This window comes from Cucurbita pepo, chromosome LG14 (genome assembly GCF_002806865.2).
Source record: "Cucurbita pepo subsp. pepo cultivar mu-cu-16 chromosome LG14, ASM280686v2, whole genome shotgun sequence".
NCBI classification, from domain to species: domain Eukaryota; kingdom Viridiplantae; phylum Streptophyta; class Magnoliopsida; order Cucurbitales; family Cucurbitaceae; genus Cucurbita; species Cucurbita pepo.
The window spans coordinates 8506101-8530338 of NC_036651.1; the positions used below are offsets into that span (position 1 = coordinate 8506101).

Here is a 24238-nt window from a genome sequence, read left to right on the forward strand (position 1 = left end):
GTTAACGGTGGATCTGAGCTGTTACAAATGGTATTAGAGCTAGACGTCGGATGATGTTTTAGCGTTCTCGCTATTCTCTGAAGGGGGTAGACACGAGGCGATGTGCTAGTAAGGACGTTGGGCCTCAAAGGGGGGTGGATTTGAGGGCGGTCCCACATCGATTGGAGGAAGGAAAGAGTGCCCGCGAGGACGCTGGGCCCCGGAGGCGGTGGATTGTGATGTCCCACATTGGTTGGAGAGGAGAACAAAGAGGAAGGAAAGAGTGCCCGCGAGGACGCTGGGCCCCGGAGGCGGTGGATTGTGATGTCCCACATTGGTTGGAGAGGAGAACAAACAACAATTTATAAGGGTGTGAAAACCTTCCCCAACCATATAAGGGTGTGAAAACCTTCCCCAACCATATAAGGGTGTGAAAACCTTCCCCCCAGCAAGATGCCTTTTAAAACCTGAAAGGAAACTCTAAAAAGAACAATATCTGCTAGCAGCGTATCTAAGTTGTTACAAGAAATCCCAAAAAGTTGTAGTAGTGTGTACATAAATCTTCGATTGGGTTTGAGTTATAATTTTTTTAAAAACAAAAAAAATTCCCGTTAATATTTTTAAAATTAGTGTTACAATCCAACACTCAACTCAACCTACCCATTGAGTCCAGTACCTAACCCAATCCACCTTGGAAAATAGAGATCCGGAGCACTCAACTCAACCTATCCAAAAAATAGAGAGTTGAGTTGAATGGATAGAGAACTGATTCAAATAATTTTCTTCACATTAATTCTCATTCATATTCAAAAATTTATAATATGATTATCTATTTACAATTATTGAATAGGAAAACAAAATAATAATAAAATAGAATAAAATAAATCATCCAAGATTGGTTTTGTAATTAGAATAATGATTTTCAAAATAAGAAAAAAGAAACAGTAAAATTAATATTCCCTAATCGGGAGTTGATGCATTGAAGAGTGGATAGCAAATGCTCTTCTCTAAACCGACAAATCTCCACTTTTCCTTTCCTTTCCTTTCCTTTCCAAAGACAAAAACATCAATTAATTAAATTATCGATATTATTTTTCAATCAATTTATTAAACAACACGCAAAAAAAAAAATCCCTTTCTGGCTGTTACCGACGGACGATCATGACTTTGGGGCACTCATTCTGGGCAGCACGTGGACGGCGACCACCTCCATCCCCGGCGGCGTCGCCTCAACCCACAGCCGCGGTGGCGACGCTACCACATCCACCACCACGATTTCCCTTCTACTTCCGCTGCACACCACGCATACTCTGCCGCCGCCGGCCGCCATCTGAACCGCCCCTTTCAGCCGATTTGACTCCGTTACCTCTTCCCAGAAATCCCTTTCCGGATCATACCTTCTCAGACTTCCGGTGACTTCATCCACCACATACATCTCTTCCTCCTCCATGGTCGCCACCGGCCCTCTCCAACCTCCGATCATCCCCTCCGACATCTCCTCCCACTCATCCCTTTCCAAATCATAAACCAACCCTTCTTTCCGCGCATCCCCTTTCACATTCACCATACAGAGCTTCCCCCTCCACCCAACAGCATCAGTGGCGTCTCTGCTAAATCTCCCATCCTTAAGCCCACTCACCTTCTCCCACGCGCCACCGTCCATTGGTTTCAAATCCCATCTCTCGACGGATCGAGCGACATCAGTGGAGAAGAAGGAGCCGATTCCACTGGCGACGTAGACAGAGCCGCGGAGAGAGCCGGCAGCGCACCAGCGGCGAGGGGTGGGGAGAGGAGGGGCGAGACGCCAGGAATTTGAAAGAGGGGAAAAGAGGAGAGGGCGAGGAAGGGCGGGGAGGAGGTTGTGGGTGGTGGCGGCTAAGAGGAGGAGGTGGCCGGAGACGGCGAGGGACTGAACGGGGAGGTGGCGGGAGAGGAAAGAGGGGTGGTGGATCAAGAGCTGTAGAGAGGGGGGATTAGGATGGGGAGGGAGAGAGGTCCATTTGGAAGAGATTGGATCGAAGTTGAAGAAATCGATGGAATCAGGGGAGGAGGAGAGAAGGGCGTAGAGGGAGAAGAACGGAGGAAAAGAAGGGGAGTAAAGGAGGCGCCGCCATGACCGGCAGACGGAGAAGAGGAGGGAAGGAGGAAGATGGGAGAGGCAGAGTTGTGCCACGTCATCAGGGAGGCCCGGGAGAAGCGGCGGAGAGGGGCGGTTGTGGTGGTGTTGAGGGTGGAGAGCCAGTTTACTGCGCTTGGGGGTGGGAGCAGCGGCGGTGACCATGAGAAGGGGTTTAATGGCGGCGGCGGCGGCGGCGGCGGATGGACTGGAGAAGGAGAAGGGGATGGGGAACAAGACGGGTGGCGGTGGCGCCGCTCATCTCTGAATTTGGGTTTGGATCATTTCATTGGACGGCATAAAGTCTTTACTCGGCAGATACGAAAAGCCAACACTTTTCTCTGAAAGCCCCAAATATTGCCTTTTATATATGTATAACATAAATATTACATAATTACACAATAGTCCCTAATCTTTTACAAAATTTTCAATTTAGCCCTCTCCTAAAATTATGAATTCTATCTTTACATATTAAATTAAAAAAACAAACCCATAAAAGAATTTAATTGGCTTTATTATGGGTTTGAGTCAAATATACTCAATTTACTATTAATTTTATAATATAGTTTTTATTTATAATACAATTATACATACACATGTGAATCTTTCCTTGTTTCGAAACCTCGAGGACTAAATAATCATCTAATCCTAGTGAAAATAGAGATGTCCATAAGGCGAGACGGGAACGGAAAAGCCTTCTCCGTCCCCATCCTTGCAAAAAATTTCATTTATTACTGTATAAACAGGAGCAGAGTTTACTGTATAACATTTGATTAAAAAAAAACATAATATAATATTTAATAAAATTTACAAAAACTCAAATTTTAGCAACATAATATTTCATAACACACGTTATAAAGTGAGCAGAATAGACGAGAATTTGGGCAGGGAAGGGGTCGAGGTATATAATCTCTATTCCCAACCCCATTTAGCTAAAGAAACAAATCTCTCTTAGTTTCTTCCCACATTCCTCATTTAAACAGGAATTAGACCTAAGTTCATACTCGAAATAGATTTTTCAAGGACAGTTTCAAACAGCATGGATATAGTGGGTCGAAAGTTAGATCATACACCTGTTATCCAATACATAGTCCATAAATCATATGACATGGACATAGGAAGATCCAATGCCTCGATAGAACCTAATAGATAGATGTTCAGAATGTTCCTAATATTATGAACAGAATATGGTCCATTGTGAACGAGTATATATATATATATATGTCTTAAATGTATAAGTGGGAAGGGGAAGACTTTGAAGGGGGAAGACACGAGAAGGGAAGGGTGGGGTGGTTAGATTGCAATCCCAATCAATTAATATGTAGAGAGAGAGAGAGAAAACAGAGACGTAATGCATAAGAATAAATTATAAAAGTTTTTTTTTGGAAGGAAAGGATGGCTATGCTTGCTTGCCCTGCTTATGAATACTCACCCTAAACTCATTAATAAGAGAGAGAAATAGTTGAATAACAGTGATGTTGGGCGAAGGGGATTGCACAGGATGTGGCTGTAAATGCTACCCTTTCCCCAACGCCTCTCCCCATCTCCATTTATTTTGTGTATTCCTATTTCTTACCGTTAACATCAAACTATCCACACACTCGATCCAGATGAACACAAATTTATATTGATGAGTATGTATAAGAATGTAGAAGAGAAAATATACATAATAGAAAGTACATTCTCAAAACTCTATCTACGAGGATATATATGATTCAATTTACTATATATAATTCAAAACTCTATCTACTACGAGGATATATATGAGTCAATTTGCTATATATAATTCAAAACTCTATCTACGAGTATATATATGATTCAATTTACTATATATAATTCAAAACTCTATTTACAGGATATATATGATTCAATTTACTATATATAATTTTACCGCATACTAAGATATACTAACATTTATCACTTTTTAAATTATTTAACTCTGGATTTAAATGAAACACAACCACAGTTCTGAACGGCCAAAAAAGTGGGCGTTGTCAACTATAAAATATAAATATCAAAAAGCTGATTTTGTCGTGTAATACCTTGCCTTATTCATGACATCAGAAGCGTGCCTGCTTCTTCTTCCCCTTTCATGTGGTCCCTTTTTTCTTTCTTTTTTTTCCCCTAAGATTTACATGTATCTAACCCAATAAAGTATTCTCCTATTTATTCTCCTGGTTCTTGGGTTAAACTAGTATACTATTGGGGATGAATTGATAGGTGAAGAGTATCGAGGGGTGAGTTGTGCGAACGAGATTCCACCCAAGAATCTGTTGCGAACGAGATTCCACCCAAGAATCTGTTCATGTGTGATTGAGTCTTGTTTATCTATCGCTTTAAAATAAAGCTCAGCTAGCCCTACATATGAAGTAATAGGTAGAGGTCTACTTTCTATTAGCTTTTGTAGTAGCGAAGGGGCAAAAGAGACTACTATAAACTTGAGGTTGGTTAGACCTACGAGCCTACATTAGAAAGGTTGAACTACTAGTGTAGGAAAGCGAAACCATCGAAGATTTGGGAAAATTTTTTGAAACTTAAAATTTTGAATTGGTTATTTAAGCAACTCGAATAGAGTTCATAATTCCAACCCAACCCAACCCAACCTTCTATTTTCGAGTTGCATTGTGAGTTGGTTATTTAAGCAACTGGAATAGAGTTTATAATTCCAACCCAACCTAACCCTCTATTTTCGGGTTGCATTGTGAGTTGGTTACCCTCTATTTTTGGGTTGCATTGTGAGTTGGTTATTCAACTCTGAATAGAATTCATAATTCCAACCCAATGTAACCCTCTATTTCCTGGTTGCATCGTGAGTTGGTTATTCAAGCAACTTTGAATATATCTTGAGTTGGTTATTCAAGCAACTTTGAATATATCTTGAGTTGGTTATTCAAGCAACTTTGAATATATCTTGAGTTGGTTATTCAAGCAACTTTGAATATATCTTGAGTTGGTTATTCAAGCAACTTTGAATATATCTTGAGTTGGTTATTCAAGCAACTTTGAATATATCTTGAGTTGGTTATTCAAGCAACTTTGAATATATCTTGAGTTGGTTATTCAAGCAACTTTGAATATATCTTGAGTTGGTTATTCAAGCAACTTTGAATATATCTTGAGTTGGTTATTCAAGCAACTTTGAATATATCTTGAGTTGGTTATTCAAGCAACTCTGAATATAGTTCATAATTCCAACCCAACCTAACCCTCTATTTTAGGGTTGCATTGTCAGTTGCTCTCTTTTTTAACTATTTAAAAAAAAAATCTTACTTATCTATCCTATATGTTATATTAATAACTAAAATCTCATAAGACTCAGATATCAAATATTCACAAGTCACCCCCTATCATTGACATCTACAGACGTCAAATATTCTATCTTTATAATCATTTAAAAAGTAGAAGTGGGTTGTAACCTATTTTTCAACCCAACAAAAAAAAATATATAAACCTGCAAACTCATCTAAATTTTCCATTTATCAAAAATTCAACCCAACAACTCAAAGGTAAATTCATCCTGAATAAAAAGTTTTAAGACCTAGAAATAAAAATTCAAATATGAGGTATATTGACAAAATTGTTGGGTTTATTTCTTGATTTATATAAATGAAAAATAAAAAAATATATTAAAACAAATCATGATTGGATCTACAATATCAGAAGAAAACGTCAAATATTATGGTAAAAAGTAATATACACATAATATATAGTTGCCAGAAATTTGGTCCATAGGAGGTAATCAGTTGGGTTATACAAATAGAAAGGGTAAAATGTGAAAATTTTTACTCCTTGGTTGTTAATAACTATTATTATTACTATTTGCTCTAGTGGGCCCTGGCTTCATTCTACTCCACCGCCCCTTTAAATGCTCTATCTGTCTAACTGCAATTTGCTATTCCCCTACCTCACCCCACCACCACCAACACCTTTAATTATTTAATGTTCCTGCTCTTTAAAGTAATGTGTTTTTTTTTTATTTATCAAAAAGGCTTATAATAACTTCCCACTACTTTTATTCTTTATTGTTACTCAACTTTTTCTGTATTGTAATTATATGTATGCATTCCTAAGTTCGTACCAGCTTTATGCATTTATTTTCATGCTTTTAAAACCTAATATTAAATCAATCCATCAAACTTCAACTATAAAAGTTTCACAACCCAATACCCAATAATTATTTATGCTTTATCAAGATGATGTTGAAACTATAATTAGATATTAATATATATTCTTAGCTATCTCCTCAAATCTATATATATATATATATATATATCAATCATGATACAAAGATAAGGGATAACATCTCCGTTAGTTCAAGATATTTTGTTAGGTGAAGTTAATAGGAATATATATGGGTTGGGTTGCATAGATCTTTTAAACTAAGCGGGAATTTTTGGTTGGATGGATATGTGACTAGAGAACTTAAGTTCATAACCAAACCTAACCTAATCCTCTTGGGTTAAGTTAGATGGTAAGATTGTTGGGTTAAGTTAGATTGTAAGTTTTTTTTTTTTTTTTTTTAATTATTAAAAAAGAATCGTCCTTATCTATAATACAAGTTATATTAATAACTAAAATTTTATATACTTAAAATATTTACTAGTCACAATACATGATATTAATTACAAACATCAAATATTTCTAATTTTCATAATAATTTTATAAGTAGGGCAGGTTTAGGTTATAATCCTATTTTCGAGTTGACCCAACAATACAAAATGCTAATTTTCCTATTTTTCAAAAAATGAACCCAATCCAAATAAAAAAGATTAACTTTAACTTATTTTTTTATAGTTTAAGTTGGATAGTTCGAACTAATATATTTTTCAGATCATATAGATCATATAAATACCTCTAGAAACTAAAAACAAAATTTTAAAGTTTTTATCTAAATAGAGTAATATCAAATTATTGTTAATATACATTTTGTTAAGGTATTTTAAAGAATTTAGAAGGTCAGCTATTTCTAAAATGATAAACCAAATAAAAATTCAAAGTTTGGATAATATACAACAGGCAGCATCAAAGGAAGAAAAGTTTGATTTAAAAGTTGAGAATCCGTATAAAGTGAATGGAATTCGAACAAAAAAGGTTAATATTATTATTATCAACACCAATATTCCAAAGGTTGTACTAGGCTTTATCTCAAGTCCATCTCATTGTACTACCTTTGAAGGTACATTTTCAAATATCCTATATTTTTACTACATAAAAATATAACCTATATCTTAATTAAATTGAGCAGACCTTAATGTTAGGTATTTCAATCCATGTCTTTTCTAAATAAATCTTTTATTATGATCAAAGTTTAATTTTGGTATCTATCCATCAAACAAAAATTTCTTGTTCTTATTATTATTTTTGGTTAACAATATGCATGTGGTCCATAAGACGATGACTTTGGAGGGGGACAGAAGTTTTCTGGTGATTGAAAGGGTAGTGATTTTATTGAACTTGAAGCTTAGTTTTCGACTTGTGATGTCTTACGCTCCTTTTAAAAGTTTAATATATTGTGAGCTGATTGAATTTGTTAGTATCCTAACTAGATTAAATTATAAGTTTAATACCTAAACAATTGTGTCATTAAATTTTTAAAAGTGTCTTATAAATCTCTACACTTTCAATTTAGTGTCGGTCCTTCAACTTTTATTGTCCCTTTACTTTAAAATTTATAAAAATGGATCTATCTATTTTTTTTATTTTTTTTTTTTTTTCAAGTGTGTGTTTAAAACTTTTTGAAACTTAATGTATTAATTTGGTAATTTAAAAAGTTAAGGACCAAATAAATATAAATCAAAATTTAGAGATTAAATTTATAATTAATATTTTTCTTATTATTTATTTGATTAAAAGTGGTCTGGTCTCTTGGCTGGCCTTAGTCCATTTAGTTGGGCCGGTTTACTGAACCATTCAATGGGTGGGTGGCCTATATTGTTGGGCCGATTTATTAATAATTTTTATACAATTTTTTAGTTTTTTCTTTTAGAATGGTTCACTTAGTAAACCTAACAAAATTTCACAAAAATAAAATAAAACTACTTCAAATATTTTTCAAAAATTTCCTTAGCCTTTACAAAGATTTAAGTGTGGAAAATACTAATTTATAAATTAGACACAAAAAAGCAGTATTTATAAAAGCTTAATTTTTAAAAAATATATATAAATTAAATTATTATAAAACTATAACCTTGGATTGAAGGGTTCAATTATAAGGTTTTCGGATTTGGATCAGCAACCAAGAAACAACGGTTTGGTTCGGGTTTTCTTATTTTTTCTGTGTGCGTGTGATATTAAACCTTTCGTTTTTATATCCCTTTAATATTTTTTATTTAATTCGAATTTAAACCATTTTTTATAAAGATTATTATTTATTTGAACTCAGTAAAGAACACAATCCAATTGATTCATTTGAATGGTTGAGATTAGGGTTGAGGCTTACCGGTAAGTGTGGAGACGATTGTTTCAGAGGCGGACCATAGGCCTTCAGCCAAATGCGCGGATTTCGTTTTGCATTCGCAACTTCCTTGGTCGTTGCAATCCGCGAAGTAATTTCCATTCACATTTTCCACGTTCCGATTCGTGGCTACGTAACAAGTTGTTGCTGCACCTTCCGGAATTGTCTTCAACAACCTTGATTTGGACGTCATGTAGAAAATCAAATCTGCATTCTCATTGAATTAATTATCTGTATACACTTTTTGGATCGATTATCTCCATGCAGGAGCTTAATTGTTTGGTAGTTCGTACCTGTGACGAAGCCTTCACGTTCTCTGTTCAAATTGGTTTTCACAACGCCTGGATGAACACAGTTTACCGTAACATTCGCCTTCATTTCCTGTTTCGATTGTGTCAAAATCCAATGCGGACGTGAAATCATTCAATTAAAATGGCAATGAATGTGATGTATTGAAGAACCTGGAGTTTGTGAGCGAGTTGAACAGTGTGCAAGACATTTGCGAGTTTGGAGAACGCGTAAGCACGTGTCGAATCGTACACTCTGCTGCGAGTAAATATCGCTGTCGCTATGATCGAACCGCCAGTAATGCATAAGCGAAGGGAAATTAATCATTATTCATACCTGTTTTTCTGGCTTATCTGGCCGAGATATTCGAATATGTCGCCCGAAAACCAGCTATGGATGTTGGACGTCACATTCACTATTCGGCCTTGGACTCCTGTCGATTTGGCGGTTTCTATCATCCTATTCAATAGAAGTTTCGTCAAGAGAAAATGACCTGCATCATCGGTTCGTCAATAATGGTAAAAGGCCTCGTGATTAAAGGAGATGAAAATAAAATTGCTCTGTAATGTTCTTGCCAAGATAATTAGTAGCGAAAGTCATCTCAATTCCGTCTTCAGAAAACGCATGTTCGTAACAGAACCTGCCTGCGTTGTTTCTGAAAATTAGAACGAAACTGAGTTTTAGTTTCTTCGGTAAATTAAATATCGTGTGATCATTGGATACAGCAGAGTGAATTAGCGACGTGTTTGAGTGAATTACATGAGAAGATTAAGAGGCAAATTTAACGACTCGAAATTGGAGACGAAGTTCACGACGGAATTCACAGAGCTAAGATCGAGAGCCATAACCGTGATTCGTGAATGATCAAAACAATCCGATTCCGACACGATTCTCGCCTTCGCTTCCTCAGCGGCTTTTAGATTTCGAGCCGGAATGATGATCCTTACACCGCGCTTGGCCAAGACTCTCGCCGTCTCCTCTCCGATTCCCGACGTCGCTCCTGCTCCAAAATTTGTTAGCGAGTGAGAATCTAACGAAATGTAACGGAATCAGAATCAAAATCCGGAAAAACAACCTGTGACTATGGCGGTGATGGAGTTCATACAAGATTCACTGACTTCCTCGGCGGTGGATTTGGAGCCGTAGCCGCTTGCTCCAGCGGAACCGACGAGGTACTTGAACATTTCAAGCATGGAAATGGAAGAGCGCGAGACTTCGAGGAGACGTTTTGAATTTGGTTTGGGGAATACGAAATTGTGAAATTAAAGAAAATAATATTAATTAATTATTTTAAAATATATTTTTTTAGGGAAAATAGAAGCGAATCCACCTCGATTAACTATAATTAGTTTTTTCTGTTTTGGTGTTTAGTGTAATAAAAAACAAAAATAAGACAAATATATCATATTTGGTTTGACACGTTTATACACGTAATCTATCATACTCCAAATAATCCATCTACCTTATTATTCTTAATTTCATTCTATATTTGCTAAATATTTATAACATAGCTTTAAACTCATCCCGATATTAGTAATTACAGATGTTCACTTATCTTCTTAGGTCGTTTCCTGAACGATTCGTCCGAACTAGTTAGAAAATTACTGTTTAAACAGGAAATGAGGGAGAGAATGGAGAGAAATTTCTTCTCGTTAGCTGAATGGGAACGAAAATGGAGATTATATTCTCAATCCTCGACTCCGTCAAATTCGAACCCTGTTTCACTCGATCTCACTGTGTGTGCGTGTATATATATATATATATATATATAGTTGTAGAAGTATATGTTTTAATATTGAAATTTGAGTTTTTATAAATTAAGTCGAATATATATTATATTTTTATTTAAAGAAATAATATTTGATTTATTTCAATGTTTTAAATTTTTTTAATAAAAATTATATTGAAAATTAGAAAGCTTTCATTTAAAAAAATTGTTTTAAATGAATATTTTTAAAAAAAATATTCAAAAAATGAGAAAAAAATTGTGGGAAATAATTAAAATAAGAGGGAGACAAAAAAAAAAAAAAAAAAAAAACTTTCCCGTCCTACACCTTTCTAAGAAATATAGCGACCCGAACTTGAGAGACAAAATAGAATAAAAAAATAGAAAAAAAAAGAGGCATTTTAAACAAGGCCCAGCCCAAAATGTTATGAACTAAGCCCACCCTCCCGCCAAGATCTGAAACCTTATTTAAAATTGAGTCATTTCACACTTGAACATTATCAAAACTTGAATGAATGATTCAGATATAATTTATCACAAGAATTGTCTGAAATCTTAAAAACAACAAAAACGATACTCAAAATTCTCAGACTAAAAGTCTCAACTCAAGAGCTCAATTCCATTAATTTCTTCACCAATTTAAAATTCTCGTCTTCACGAGTCAACCGAACGTTAGGGAACCATATTCAATAAGGTCACCACAACGTGACTAACTCTCGAAAGTAGATTAAAAAAATATGTATATGTCCAATAATGTAATTTTTTTATTACGATGGTAGTTTTCTCGAATAATTTCTTACGAACCCGAGTCTCGTAAAGGAGGGCAATTATGTAAATTTGCCTCGTAGGCCCATATTTATTCTAAAAGCCCATCGAATGTGGAATTAAAAAAATAAATTAGAAAACGTTGAGGAAAAGGACAAAAAGAAGAGGAGATGACGTCATAAAAAACATCATTATTCCCTAAAAGAAAAAGAAAAAATGAAACTGACAGCACATCATTCCGCGCGTCTCTTATGTCACGGCAATATTATTATAATAGTAATTATAATTAGAATAATCATGATGGATGGCGTGGCAGTAGGATACTCATGGGGACCACAGGTGGTCCAGTAGGCCGGCCCACACTCGAACACTCTTCTGAACCGCCCCCCTTCTTTGTCACCTAAATAACCGGCACTTCTTCCCCCCCTCAAAATTACCGCCTCCCTCCCTCTCTCTCTCATTTCACACGAATAATTTTTTTTTTAAAACCGTTTAAATGATAAAAAAATAAACTAAAAATTAAAAATTAGATATGAAATGACGTGGCAATAATTTAGTTTTTTTAAAAAATATTTAATTTTTAATAAATTTAAATTTAAAATTTAAAATTTAAGAGGAAAAATAGACCTTATAATTGAAAAATAAAAATCATATTTAAACTTTTTAAAAGTTTTCGATATGATTTGGAATTAAATTTTTCCATAAAGACAAAAAGGTTTGAATTAATTCAGATTTTAATGATACTGACCAAAAATAAGTGTCATGATAGTTTTTTCTATATATTATCACTGTTTGGTGTCTTGCTTTAATACCATTTGTAACAGTCCAAGCTCACTGCTAGCAGATATTGTCTATTTCGGCTCGTTACGTATCGTCGTCAGCCTCACAGTTTTAAAACATGTCTACTAGTGAGAGGTTTCTACACTCTTATAAAGGAATGTTTCGTTACTATCTCAAACCAATATGGGATCTCACAATATTTGGTAATTTTGCATCTTACCTGTTTGTAAGATTTCATATTGGTTGGAAAGGGGAACGGAGCATTCTTTATAAGAGTGTAAAAACGTCTCCTTACTAGATGTGTTTTAAAATCGTGAGGCTGATGACGATACGTAACTGGTCAAAGTGAACAATATGTACTAGCGGTGGGTTTGGGCTGTTACCCATCAAATTTATGGACCTGCTCGAGTCTAGTTCAATTAGGTAAGAGAATACAGATTCTCGAGTAAAAATTTTGATGCCCTAATTTTCATATGCACGTATTATTGAACCGAAAAAAAATAATATCCGAGTTAGTGGGAGAAGTGGTCCAAAAGAGAGGATGTGGGAGAAATAGAATATAGTAGTGATTAGGGCTTTTTGTTACTAAAGGTAGGGAAGGGCCACACATGGTTTTGGTTTGTTTTGGATTGATGTGGTGTGTGGAAAATGGTGGCCTCCTTCTACAAACCCTAGATTGCAAGGAATGAGACCACATTTACGATAGTGACAAAATGGTCGGTATATAATAATTATCTCAATGGTTAATGAATCATCGACCCGGTTCTCATAAAATTAAATGAAAATTTTCACAAAAATGGGGATTGAAATAGGGGTGTGGACGAGGGCCGAGAATGCTTTGTTGTACTAGGCGTCGACGAGGTTAGCCTCACGGTTTTAAAACGCGTCTACTCGGTAGAAGTTTCCGTACCCTTATAAGGAATGTTCTGTTCCATAACCCACGGGTCCCAGGATCGAAACTTGGCTCTGATTCCATTTGTAACAGTCCACGTCCACCACTAGTAGATATTGTTCGTTTTGGCCATAACCCACGGGTCCCAAGATCGAAACTTGGCTCTGATTCCATTTGTAACAGTCCACGTCCACCACTAGTAGATATTGTCCGTTTTGGCCATAACCCACGGGTCCTAGGATCGAAACTTGGCTTTGATACCATTTGTAACAGTCCACGTCCACCACTAGCAGATATTGTCCATTTTGGCTAGTTATGTATCGTTGTCAGCCTCACGATTTTAAAACACGTTTACTCGGGAGAAGTTTTCACACCCTTATAAGGAATGTTTTGTTCCATAATTCACGGGGCCCAAGATCGAAACTTGGCTCTGACACCATTTGTAACAGTCCACGTCCACCACTAGCAGATATTGTTCGTTTTGGCCAGTTACGTGTCGTTGTCAGCCTCACGATTTTAAAACACGTTACTCGGGAGAAGTTTCCACACCCTTATAAAGAATGTTTCATTTCCCTATCCAACAATGTTGGATAGACCACCGTTGTTCGAGCAATTGAGGCTAATATCTGACTTAGACGACCGTGTGTTTGAGCTCGAATGGATTATATAAAAAAATAATAAATGTGAAGGGAAGGCAAGCAAGCATTCTTTGTCTTGTATTGTCAGCTTTTTCTTCCATTAAAGACATTAGATTCCTTTTGCAATTATATATATATATATATATATATATTTTCTACAACATTCTACACTATTTCTTCAACTTCAAGATACCCCATATGGCCATTCTCAATTATTTATTTCCCATTATTTGTCAATTTTTTAATTAAAAAAAATATAATTTAGGTCGTGAAAATGATTGCTCGTTTTAAATTTAAACCGACGTAAAATTACTAATCGGTAAAAGGGTAATATTATTTTAACGGTTGTGAAGTTATGTTAGTATCTCTAGGAGTGTTCGTTGGGTCATTAAAATTTTTAAATATTTCAATGTATCTTCGACACTAATACATCTGTTACTAGCTAATAATTTTAAGAAGATGCTTACATGACGCATGGACGAACCCATGGACAAGAAAAATACGTGCTACTAGGTCGAGTGCATCTTGGTACATAAGCACCGAGAGGCGTGCACGCTTTTTTAATGTTATTATACCTTTGGCATGGTTACCTCTTACCACACTAATATGCACTTGATTTTACCAAAATCATACAACTATACACCTATCACTTTTCTTACCATTTTCTCCCCATTTTCCTTTTAACTCAAGGACTTGTATGTTATGCAATAAAGATGTAAACGAGTTGGGTTTCGTGCAAAATGGCGAGGATCGATGGTCGTTGCAAAGACAATACACGATGTGACAAGATAAGAGTTGCAACACGAAAAATTATTTACTGTTTGACTTGTGTGATGTCAGTCCAATTTGAGCATAGTTCAGTGAATAAAACATCTATTACCATTTTAAAAGTCGATGAACTATTGAACTCAAAAAGTATAATCAGCTCGTTTTCACGTTAAAATTGAACATTACTTTAAATTATTTACTGTTTGACTTGTGTGAAGTCAGTCCAATTTGAGCATAGTTCAGTGAATAAAACATCTATGACCATTTTAAAAGTCGATGAACGATTGAACTCAAAAAGTATAATCAGCTCGTTTTCACATTAAAATTGAACATTACTTTAACCCGAGCCCCATGAAATGATACGGAGCGTTTTGGAGTAGGTGGTAAAGAAAAAGGCAAAAAGTAAGCCAAAATGAGGCAAACAAAACATTGAGAAAAATAAAGTAAAGATGGGTTGAAATAAGGCAAAATGGAGCAAGCTTTTAAAGCTTAACAACATGAAAATAAAATCCAAGTGTTTTAGAATTGAATGCAAAAAGGTGGAGTTGACCTCATTTGCATGATGAAGCTTGTAATGTATGGAGGGAACAACATTATGCTCTCTTTTTTTTTTCCTTTAACCCTAAAAAGAGATCTCGGGAGAGAGAAAGTTACATCATAATAACCGTTAGATGTGAATTCTAAAATTTGCATATCCCGTAATAATATTATCGGATGCATACTCGAGATACTTTTATAGTTTCTCTCCCGTGCATCCAACAGTGCAAAATTACTAGGCACGAATGTTTTGGCAGCTTGCTCGAGTAAATTCTCGAGAGAAATTCACACTATATATCAATCATATTCTTCTATGGACTAACCCTAGCTCCTTGTGCACATTGTGGTAACCCGCTCGAGTAATTTCTCAAGAGAAATTCACGCTATTTCACATTCATATTCTTCCATGGACCAACCCTAGCTCCTTATGCACATTGTGGCAACTTGCTCGAGTAATTTCTCGAGAGAAATTTACGCTATTTCTTAATCATATTCTTTCATGGACTCACCCTAGCTCCTTATGCACATTGTGGTAACCTGCTCGAGTAAATTTCTCGAGAGAAATTCACGCAATTTCTCAATCATATTCTTCCATGGACCAACCCTAGCTTTTTATGCACATTGTGGCTGGCAACCTGCTCGAGTAATTTCTCGAGAGAAATTCACGCAATTTCTCAATCATATTCTTCCATGGACCAACCCTAGCTCGTTATGCATGTTGTGGCAACCTGCTCGAGTAAATTCTTGAGAGAAATTCACGCTATGGACCAACCCTAGCTCCTTATGCACATTGTGGCAACCTGCTCGAGTAAATTCTCGAGAGAAATTCACACTATAGACCAACCCTAGCTCCCTATGCACATTGTGGCAACTTGCTCGAGTAAATTCTCGAGAGAAATTCTCGCTGTGGACCAACCCTAGCTCCCTATGCACATTGTGGCAACTTGCTCGAGTAAATTCTCGAGAGAAATTCTCACTATGGACCAACCCTAGCTCCTTATGCACATTTTCGCAACCTGCTCGAGTAAATTCTCGAGAGAAATTCATATTATGAACCAATCCTAGCTCCTTATGCACATTGTGGCAACCTGCTCGAGTAAATTCTCGAGAGAAATTCATGTTATTGACCAACCCTAGCTCCTTTATCCCTTTTATGTTCATTCTCAATCACTTTTTTTTCTCTCTCTCTCTATTTCAAACCCAAAAACAAAGGGGGTGGGATTGATTTCATTATATATAAAGTTGGGTGAGATAACATAAATGATTAAAATGTTATCTACCAATTGAACAAAATGAGTATGTTTTATTGTGTAAGCATCACCCATCATCCCCTCATTCCTTCTTAATCATTTGTTTCCACTTTTTACATTCCCTCCTACCTAGCTACCACTCTATTAATTCTATTTCATACCCGTTAATTTCTTTTTTTTACGGCTCAAATTCGAATTTTTAACCTTTTAAGTCGAGACCCATATGCCTAAATCAGTTAAACTTTGTGGAAATCAAAGAAAATCGGGAATAGTAAGTGACTTTTTTAATCAAAGTAGGGACAAGTCGAGTATTACGACTACAGGGGAAGCTTTGCTTCTACACAGCTTTCTTCCTCCTCGCTTCTTTTCTTTCTAGCAACTAGCTTCTCGGGTGGGTGGCTTAGGGTTTTGTGAGATCTCACATCGGTTGAGGAGGAGAACGAAACATCATTTATAAGGGTGCGAAAACCTCTCCCTAGTAGACACGTTTTAAAAGAAGCCCGAAAAAAAAAAGTTCAAAAAAGACAATATCTTCTAGCTGGGTAGGCTTGAGTTGTCAGTAAAGTTTTTATTTTTTACCTTAATTAAAATAAAATTAAAAAATAAAATTAAAAAAAAAAAGTAAGCATGCATGGGAAAAGGAAGATCAACAAACTTTTAATATTTTAATAATAAAAAGAAATCTAATTTAAAATCTAAAATTGAGATTACAACTAAAAATTATAATTAACATTAATCATATCAAAAATAAAAAAAGATTTTTTAATTAAAAAAAGAGAAAAAATAAAATTAAAAATGATTTATGAGAGAAGAAAGTGGTGTGGGAGTGGAGGTAGGTGGATGGTCAAACCGCATACTAAAATTAAAATTAAAATTAAAATTATTTTATTTTTGAATTAATATCCCATTTTATTGAATATTTTAATTTGAAGACGTTGAAATTACATTTTAAAATAAGTTTAATAATAAAACTAATTAATTATCGATTCGCTCAACAATTAGTGGTGGCGACATTCTCTATCACTTAAACTAGTCATCGTCTTCAATGACTTTCTGAGCTGACACTATGACAAGAATTAGTTTCAGAATATTCTCGTCTAAGCTGGGGGAATGTGCCCGGTACTGGCCACTTTGGCCTCGACCTTAAGAGAGATATGATGTCAACTCTCCATCATATTTGAACCTATGACCTAAGCGGGTTACCATGTGGCACGTACGTGTGTTGCAGTGCGAGACGAGTATCTCGGGTGAGAGTGATCTCGATGTACATAAAATAATAATAATTAAGGGAATTAATTGGGAATGGTAATATTTAAATTGGCTCGAGGTGGAATTATTTATATATATATATATTAGAGTTTTCAGATTTAAGGTACTGTAGAAGGGAACTGAGGACTGCCACGTGGGACCCGACAATCGTGGGCCCCACCCGCCTTCGCTGCCTTTCATGTTACTCATCTCATCGCTTCATCATTCACTTCCCTAGATTGTGGGGCCCACTTTTTCCTTCCCGGAATATTCTCTTCTTTCTTCTTCTTCCATTCACTTTTTTTTTAAATAAAAATATATTTACTTTTAATTAAAAATAATATTTTTAATAAATACATATTTTCTAACTCACCGTTAACATATCGTCGTCCGTCTTACGTTTTTCCACAATTCACATCCCATGAGAGCCTAACGTCCTCACTAACACACCGTCTAGTGTATGACCCTGATACTATTTCTAAAAGCTCAATCTCACTTCTAACGGATATTGTCTGCTTTGACTCTCTTGAGAGCCCAGTGTCCTCACTGACACACTGCCCGATGTCTGACTTTGATACTATTTGTAAAAACTTAAACCCACCAGTAGTAGATATTGTCTACTTTGGCTCGTTTACGTATAGTCATCAGCCAGACATTTATAAAGAATGATTTGATTATTACAAAATATTAAATTTTTTAATTTTAAAAAGTATTAAATTATAGAAATATCAACTATAATTATTATTCTAAAATAAATATGTAATGACATTCAAAATGGGATAGCAATGATTAATGCGACAATTAATGATATTTGTAATAATTATTTTTAATTAATTTTTAAAAATCTTGAATTAACCCCAAAATCATCAACTTTTATTCAATGGTTAAATATGAAATCAATTAATTTCATATATTTTAATGTATTATTATTTCTTACCTTTTGATGAATCATTAAAAATTAATGTAACATATTTTTCTTATATCAAATTATCACAAAAAAAAAAAAATATATATATATATATATTTATTAAACAATCTAATAGGAATATTCAATCATTTTCATAGTGAAATATTCCTATATTTTAATATTAGATAATTATTGCAATTTTTTTTTATAGAGAATTCCATTACATTTATTTATTAATTAAAAAAATATTGTTTAAAAAAAAAACTATAAATTTAAGAGTATTAATATTATTTTTGAAAATTTAAAAAAAATTTAAAAAGAAATTTATTTATTGAAATTTCACTCAAAATTAAAATTAATGGTAAAAATATTTTTGAAGATATATTTTTTTAATTTTTTTAGTTTAAAATATTATTTAAATTAAAAAAAATCAAATATATATTTTAAATAAAATACAAAATACTATTTTTAAAAATTTATTTACCACTTTAAAATTTTATTAGAAAGTGGGGACCACAGGCACCGGGTATAGCCGGTTAAAAGGGCAAAAAAAGAAAAAAAAAAAAAAAAAAAAAAAAAAAGAGCGAGAAAAAAGTGGGGGAAACAATCAAAAGCGAAAGATCTGTGTGTTTCCTTTGCTCCTCTTCCATTTTTTCATTCTCTCTTTTTGTCCTTTCATCACACTAACAAAATCACACAATCTCAAACCCATTTTCTTGTTCATATAAAACCACACTCCTCCCCTTTCAATCCCCCTCTTCCATTTCTCTCCGCCATTTTTGGTTCTTGGAGGACCGAGTTTGTGTTCTTGTTCGTGGCTTCGAATCTGAATGACCTTATCTGGCCTCTACTGATTTTGGTTTCTTCAAATCCAATGGCTGAAACTGAGTTAGGTTCTGTTCTTAATCGCATTTGCAGCACTAACCACTGGTCCTATGGCGTTTTTTGGAGCTTTGATCGAAGAAACTCCATGTAAGCTTCTCTCTCATTCTTTTCCATGGAGATTTGCTTTTGTTCTTCTGGATATGCTTTGATCTTCCTATTTAAGAACACTAATGGAACTTATCCGCTAAATCTTTTGGTTCGGCTGTAGTTTAGAAATAGAATGTTGAGATCATATATATATATATGTATATAGATATGTATTTGGTTCTTTTGTTCTTGATTTTCAAAAGTAAGCTTATGAACAGTTACTATTCTTGCTGTTTACTTTGTACGAATGTTTTCAAAATTGAAGTAAAGTTTTGAAAACTAAGGAAAACAGTTTTTAGAACTTGTTTTTGTTTAGGATTCAAATGTTTTCTTAAGAAAGATGAAAGGATCGAACAAAATTATGATTAAACAAGCACAATTTACGGGTTGTTGAGTTTATGAACTCAAAGTTTACTATATAACAAGTTTCTATTGAGCTGGATTTTTTTGCATTTGAATGAATATGACTTTTAGATCGTGTGTTCGAATGTCTATGATGACTACATTCCTAGTTAATATCGATAGGTGTTTAGTTGTGTGCTAATTTTCGAGCTTGCTAATGGGGGAGAAGATTAAGAATATGTGTAAAAAAAGTTGAATATGTTCGAATGTCTACGATGACTTCGTTCCTACTTAATATCAATAGTCGACTCATTGTGTGCTAATTTTCGAGCTTGCTAATTGGGGAGAAGATTAAGAGTATGTGTAAAAAAAGTCAAATATGTTCGAACGTCTATGATGACTTCATTCCTACTTAATATCTTTAGTCGACTTGTTGTGTGCTAATTTTTGAACTCGCTAATGTGGGAGAAGATTAAGAATATGCGTAAAAAAGTCAAATATACCGTAAATTATCAATGTAGAATCGTTTTCGGGTCTAGTGGTGATGTTACAACACTATGCTTACCATAGGCTGTGTTGTTGGTGTATATGCATATAGGGTGTTGACTTTGGAGGATATTTGGTATGAAGAGCAAGTGGGGCTGGTGGCTGCTAATATGCTTCAACAAGTTCACATGCTTGGTGAAGGGTAAGCTAAGCTTTCTGTTCTTTCATTATATATGAGTGTGTTTCTTTTGTTTGTTTTGCTGAAGCTGAAGGTTGAAAATTTTTGTTTCGGCTTTATCAGAGCTATTGGCACGGCTGCGTTCACTGGGAAGCACCGGTGGATGTTTTCCGATGCTTCGTTTGGTGAATGGAATCCCTCTATGTTTGAGGTACTTGTTTGTTTCCCGTGTTTTTAGTTCAATAAGCGAGGGTGGAGATTCGAGTCTTTAATGTGAGATCTCACATTGGTTGGAGAGAGGGAACGAAACATTTCTTGCAAGGGTGTGGAAACCTCTCCCTAGCAGACGCGTTTTAGAATCGTGAGGCGGACGACGATACATAACGGGTCAAAGCCGACAATATCTGCCCGCGGTGGGCTTGGACTGTTACAAATGGTATTAGAGCCAGGCACCGATTAGTGTGCTAGCGAGGATGCAGGACCCCCAAGAGGGGTGGATTGTGAGATCCCATATCGGTTAGAGAGGAGAACAAAACATTCCGTATAAGGGTGTGGAAACCTCTCCTTAGTAGATGCGTTTTAAAATCGTGAGGGTGAAGGAGATACGTAACGGATCAAAGTGGACAATATCTGTTAGCGGTGGAGCTTGGGCTGTTACAAATGTTATCAGAGTCAGTCACTGAGCGGTGTGCCAGCGAGGACGTTGGACCTCCAAGAGGGGTGGATTGTGAGATCCCATATCAGTTAGAGAGGAGAACGAAGCATACCTTATAAGGGTGTGGAAACCTCTCCCTAACAGACGCGTTTTAAAACTGTGAGGCTAACGACGATACGTAACGGGTCAAAGTAGACAATATCTATTAGCGGTGGGGCTTGGGTGGTTATAATTTATTACGCATTAAACAAAACAAATTTCTCCATATCTAGTATATTAATTGAGGAAAGAAGATTCTCTTCAAATTTATACACCATTGATTGGAGATCTCTTTCTATTTTTCTAGGATAATATGGAGTTTCAACAACAATTTTCCTGTGGGATAAAGGTATGCCTGTTTATTTCTTGTTGATGCATTACAAAAACAACATTATATGTTTCTGTTTCGATGAACATTTCATTGTTGGCTTACGCGTTCGTATCAATTACAGACCGTTGCAGTTATTCCCGTTCATCCACACGGAGTAATACAGCTTGGCTCTACACATAAGGTCATAATATAATCATACCGAGAATGTTTCTAATTCTGTTGATTTGGTTAAGCTGGGATTGAATAGTTTTGTTCTTTTTGCTGCAGATCTGGGAAAGTTTCGAGTTCTTGGCCGATGCAAAGAGATCATTATGTCAAGTGATTAATGGTGGTGGACATTTACAAGAGAAAACTATGCCCATGGCTTTGAGCGCCGATATTTTTCACTTTAACGAGCTTTTCACGTCCTTCATCATGTCTTCGAATTCTGATGATTGGAGTCTCGGTGCCGTGCATAATAACAGCCGTACAGATTTCGCAGGGAAATCTTATGCTTCAATTGATAAACAACCAGCCGTGTTGGCTTCATCCAAGCCGATGCCAACGTCCAACATTAGAGAACAAGATGCTCAATATCCAAGCTATTTGGACGCTGACATGCTTGACTCGTGTAGAAACTTGGTCGAATATGGACACCATAGCTCGAAAATTGCAACAGTCTCAAGTGGAACGGGTTCTCTCTGTATGGATAATGTTCAGCAGTCGGCTCGGTTTCCTGTGATTGAAGGCGAACTCGTGGAAAGCATGACTAGCCGACCTGACTTCTGTGATGAGCATCTTTCTGAAGATTTTACAATGGATCTCCCGGACATCTCGCTCATTGACGATCTATTTCAATGGTTTGATTCTTCACCAGAAAACGGAACGAATGGAGCAACAACAGCAGTGAACGATAACCTTCCACAGTCCACAGGAGTTTCGACATTGTCGTCTAATCTGGTTGAAGTTTGTAAGTTCGTTGACGGTTCGAGCAAAACCTCCGTTGTTTCTGCTCGAAGTTGTATAACTAATGCATCACAATCCAGCGAACAAGATAACACAATCATAACACAGGGTGCAAAAGATAGGCTGTTTGATAGTTTGGGGTTAGGCACAGAAGGTCATGAGAGTTACTCAGGTGGGTGCAACAGTATGTCTACGTGCAGCTCGAAGTTAGCCACCGGGTCAACGGATCATCCTCGAAAGAGATTATTTTGGGAGTTGGGAATCGAAGAGCTTTTAGACGGTCGAAGCAACACGAGCTCGACGACTAAATCAAGTGTTGAGAATCATCAATCAATTGCCTCAAGAAGGTCAAAGATGGAAAGATCGTTGTTCGAAACTAATCCGATCCAATTACTCGACCCTTGCACCAATGTGAATCCGATACAATCTTCGGGCACAGCTGATCGTTTCCCATGTAAGAAAGAAGCTATACCAAAGTCACCGGTAAGTTCGTGGATTGATGACAGCTATAGCACCAATATTGGAGGCTCCATCCTAGAACTATCTCGTAAGAGAGAGGAGCCCGTGAAGACTTGTAAGAAGAGGGCAAGACCTGGAGAGAGTAACCGTCCCCGACCGAAGGATCGACAACAGATCCAAGATCGTCTCAAAGAGTTGAGAGGAATTATCCCTAGTGGTGCAAAGGTATGAATCTAGTTCATATTTGCAATTGAGCATTGTTCAAATGCAGCATTTGATATCATAATTTTGATTGATGAAACAGTGTAGCATCGACTCGTTGTTGGATCGGACTATCAAATACATGCTTTTCTTACAAAGTGTTACGAAATACGCAGACAAGCTTAAAGAAACTCACGAACCAAAGGTGAATATTTGATTCTCGTTCCTCGCTATTTTCTCGTAAGTTTACATCAAACCGTTGACTAACACGAGTAAAATTTTTGTGATGGATCCTAATCACAGTTAATCGACCAAGATGATGGGGTGGCTGTAAATGACAAATGCACCACGGAGAGAGGCGGTGGCGGGGTTACTTGGGCGTATAAAGTGGGAACGACACCGATCGTTTGCCCGGTTATCGTCGAAGACCTTAGTTCACCTGGTCAAATGCTCATTGAGGTAGGGAAACTGAGAGTCTTCTTGTGCTGAATTGTAGAATCCTCTTTTTGATGTGGTTCTATTGGTGTTTGTTAGATGCTATGTGAGGAAAGAGGCTTCTTTCTCGAAATAGCCGACATGATTCGTGGCTATGGATTGACGATTTTGAAAGGCATGATGGAAGTTCGAGAGGACAAGATATGGGCACAGTTCGTTGTCGAGGTGAAGCTAAATGTAAGAAACCGAGACTGAATTTCGAGTTCGTATTCTACTTCAAACAAACACTCTTCAATGAGTTCTAATCAATGTTGAATAACTTTGTGTTGCAGACTAACCAGAGTATTACAAGGATAAATGTGTTCTTGTCCCTCATGGAGCTTCTACAACAAGCAAACATTAGTGGAGCTGATTTAGCTAGTTAGTAGTAATAGGGATGGATCGAAATGGAGAACGAAGAACGAAGAACAGTGGAATTCAATTAGGTAGTTAGTAGTAATAGTGATGGATCGAAGCAAAGAACGAAGAACGAAGAACAAAGAACGAAGAACGAACATGTCTTTGAAATCTGAGTAGGAACTCGATCATAAGTAGTTGGATAGTTAACGACCATGGTATAGTAGAAAGTAAATGTGCATAGATGAAGAGTGTAGGTAGCATTTTCATAGGTGAAATCTAATATTTTTGGTTTGAATAATTATTGAGTGAGCAATTAGGGTTTCTAAGGACGTTAGATGTATAGTTACTTTGCCGATGCTAAGACTAATAATAGATATATGATGTATTACTCTAATTTGAAGATTCAGTTAGAACGTATCAAATTAGCTCTTAAAAGTGGAGACAATAA

At 35.9% G+C, this 24238-nt stretch overlaps 3 protein-coding genes across 5 annotated transcripts; 1 reads left to right on the top strand and 2 right to left on the bottom strand.

Annotated features, from left to right (window-relative positions):
- Window positions 1-855: 855 nt before the first annotated feature.
- On the bottom strand, window positions 856-7815 carry LOC111810275 (F-box/kelch-repeat protein SKIP25-like). Its single transcript, XM_023696942.1, has one exon. It carries the CDS (start codon window positions 2258-2260, stop codon window positions 1139-1141), a length of 1122 nt encoding a protein of 373 aa, XP_023552710.1. The 5' UTR covers window positions 2261-7815; the 3' UTR covers window positions 856-1138.
- A 62-nt stretch (window positions 7816-7877) lies between these two features.
- LOC111810276 (short-chain dehydrogenase TIC 32, chloroplastic-like) lies at window positions 7878-10093 on the bottom strand. 2 transcript variants are annotated; one of them, XM_023696944.1, is made up of 7 exons: window positions 9913-10093; window positions 9597-9837; window positions 9413-9492; window positions 9174-9330; window positions 9011-9092; window positions 8843-8930; window positions 7878-8756 (listed from the first exon to the last, which is right to left on the bottom strand). In XM_023696944.1, the coding sequence occupies exons 1-7, from the start codon at window positions 10028-10030 to the stop codon at window positions 8518-8520; spliced, it is 1005 nt and encodes a 334-aa protein (XP_023552712.1). In that variant the 5' UTR covers window positions 10031-10093; the 3' UTR covers window positions 7878-8517. The 2 variants fall into 2 exon arrangements, with proteins under 2 accessions (XP_023552712.1, XP_023552711.1); XM_023696943.1 differs by having other exon boundaries at window positions 9011-9095.
- An 8892-nt stretch (window positions 10094-18985) lies between these two features.
- Window positions 18986-24207, top strand: LOC111809694 (transcription factor bHLH157-like). 2 transcript variants are annotated; one of them, XM_023696076.1, is made up of 10 exons: window positions 18986-19320; window positions 20233-20350; window positions 20450-20537; window positions 21328-21369; window positions 21473-21532; window positions 21619-22980; window positions 23060-23161; window positions 23260-23415; window positions 23491-23628; window positions 23724-24207. In XM_023696076.1, exons 1-10 carry the CDS (start codon window positions 19284-19286, stop codon window positions 23814-23816), a joined length of 2196 nt encoding a protein of 731 aa, XP_023551844.1. In that variant the 5' UTR covers window positions 18986-19283; the 3' UTR covers window positions 23817-24207. The 2 variants fall into 2 exon arrangements, with proteins under 2 accessions (XP_023551844.1, XP_023551843.1); XM_023696075.1 differs by having other exon boundaries at window positions 20261-20350.
- Window positions 24208-24238: the final 31 nt, after the last annotated feature.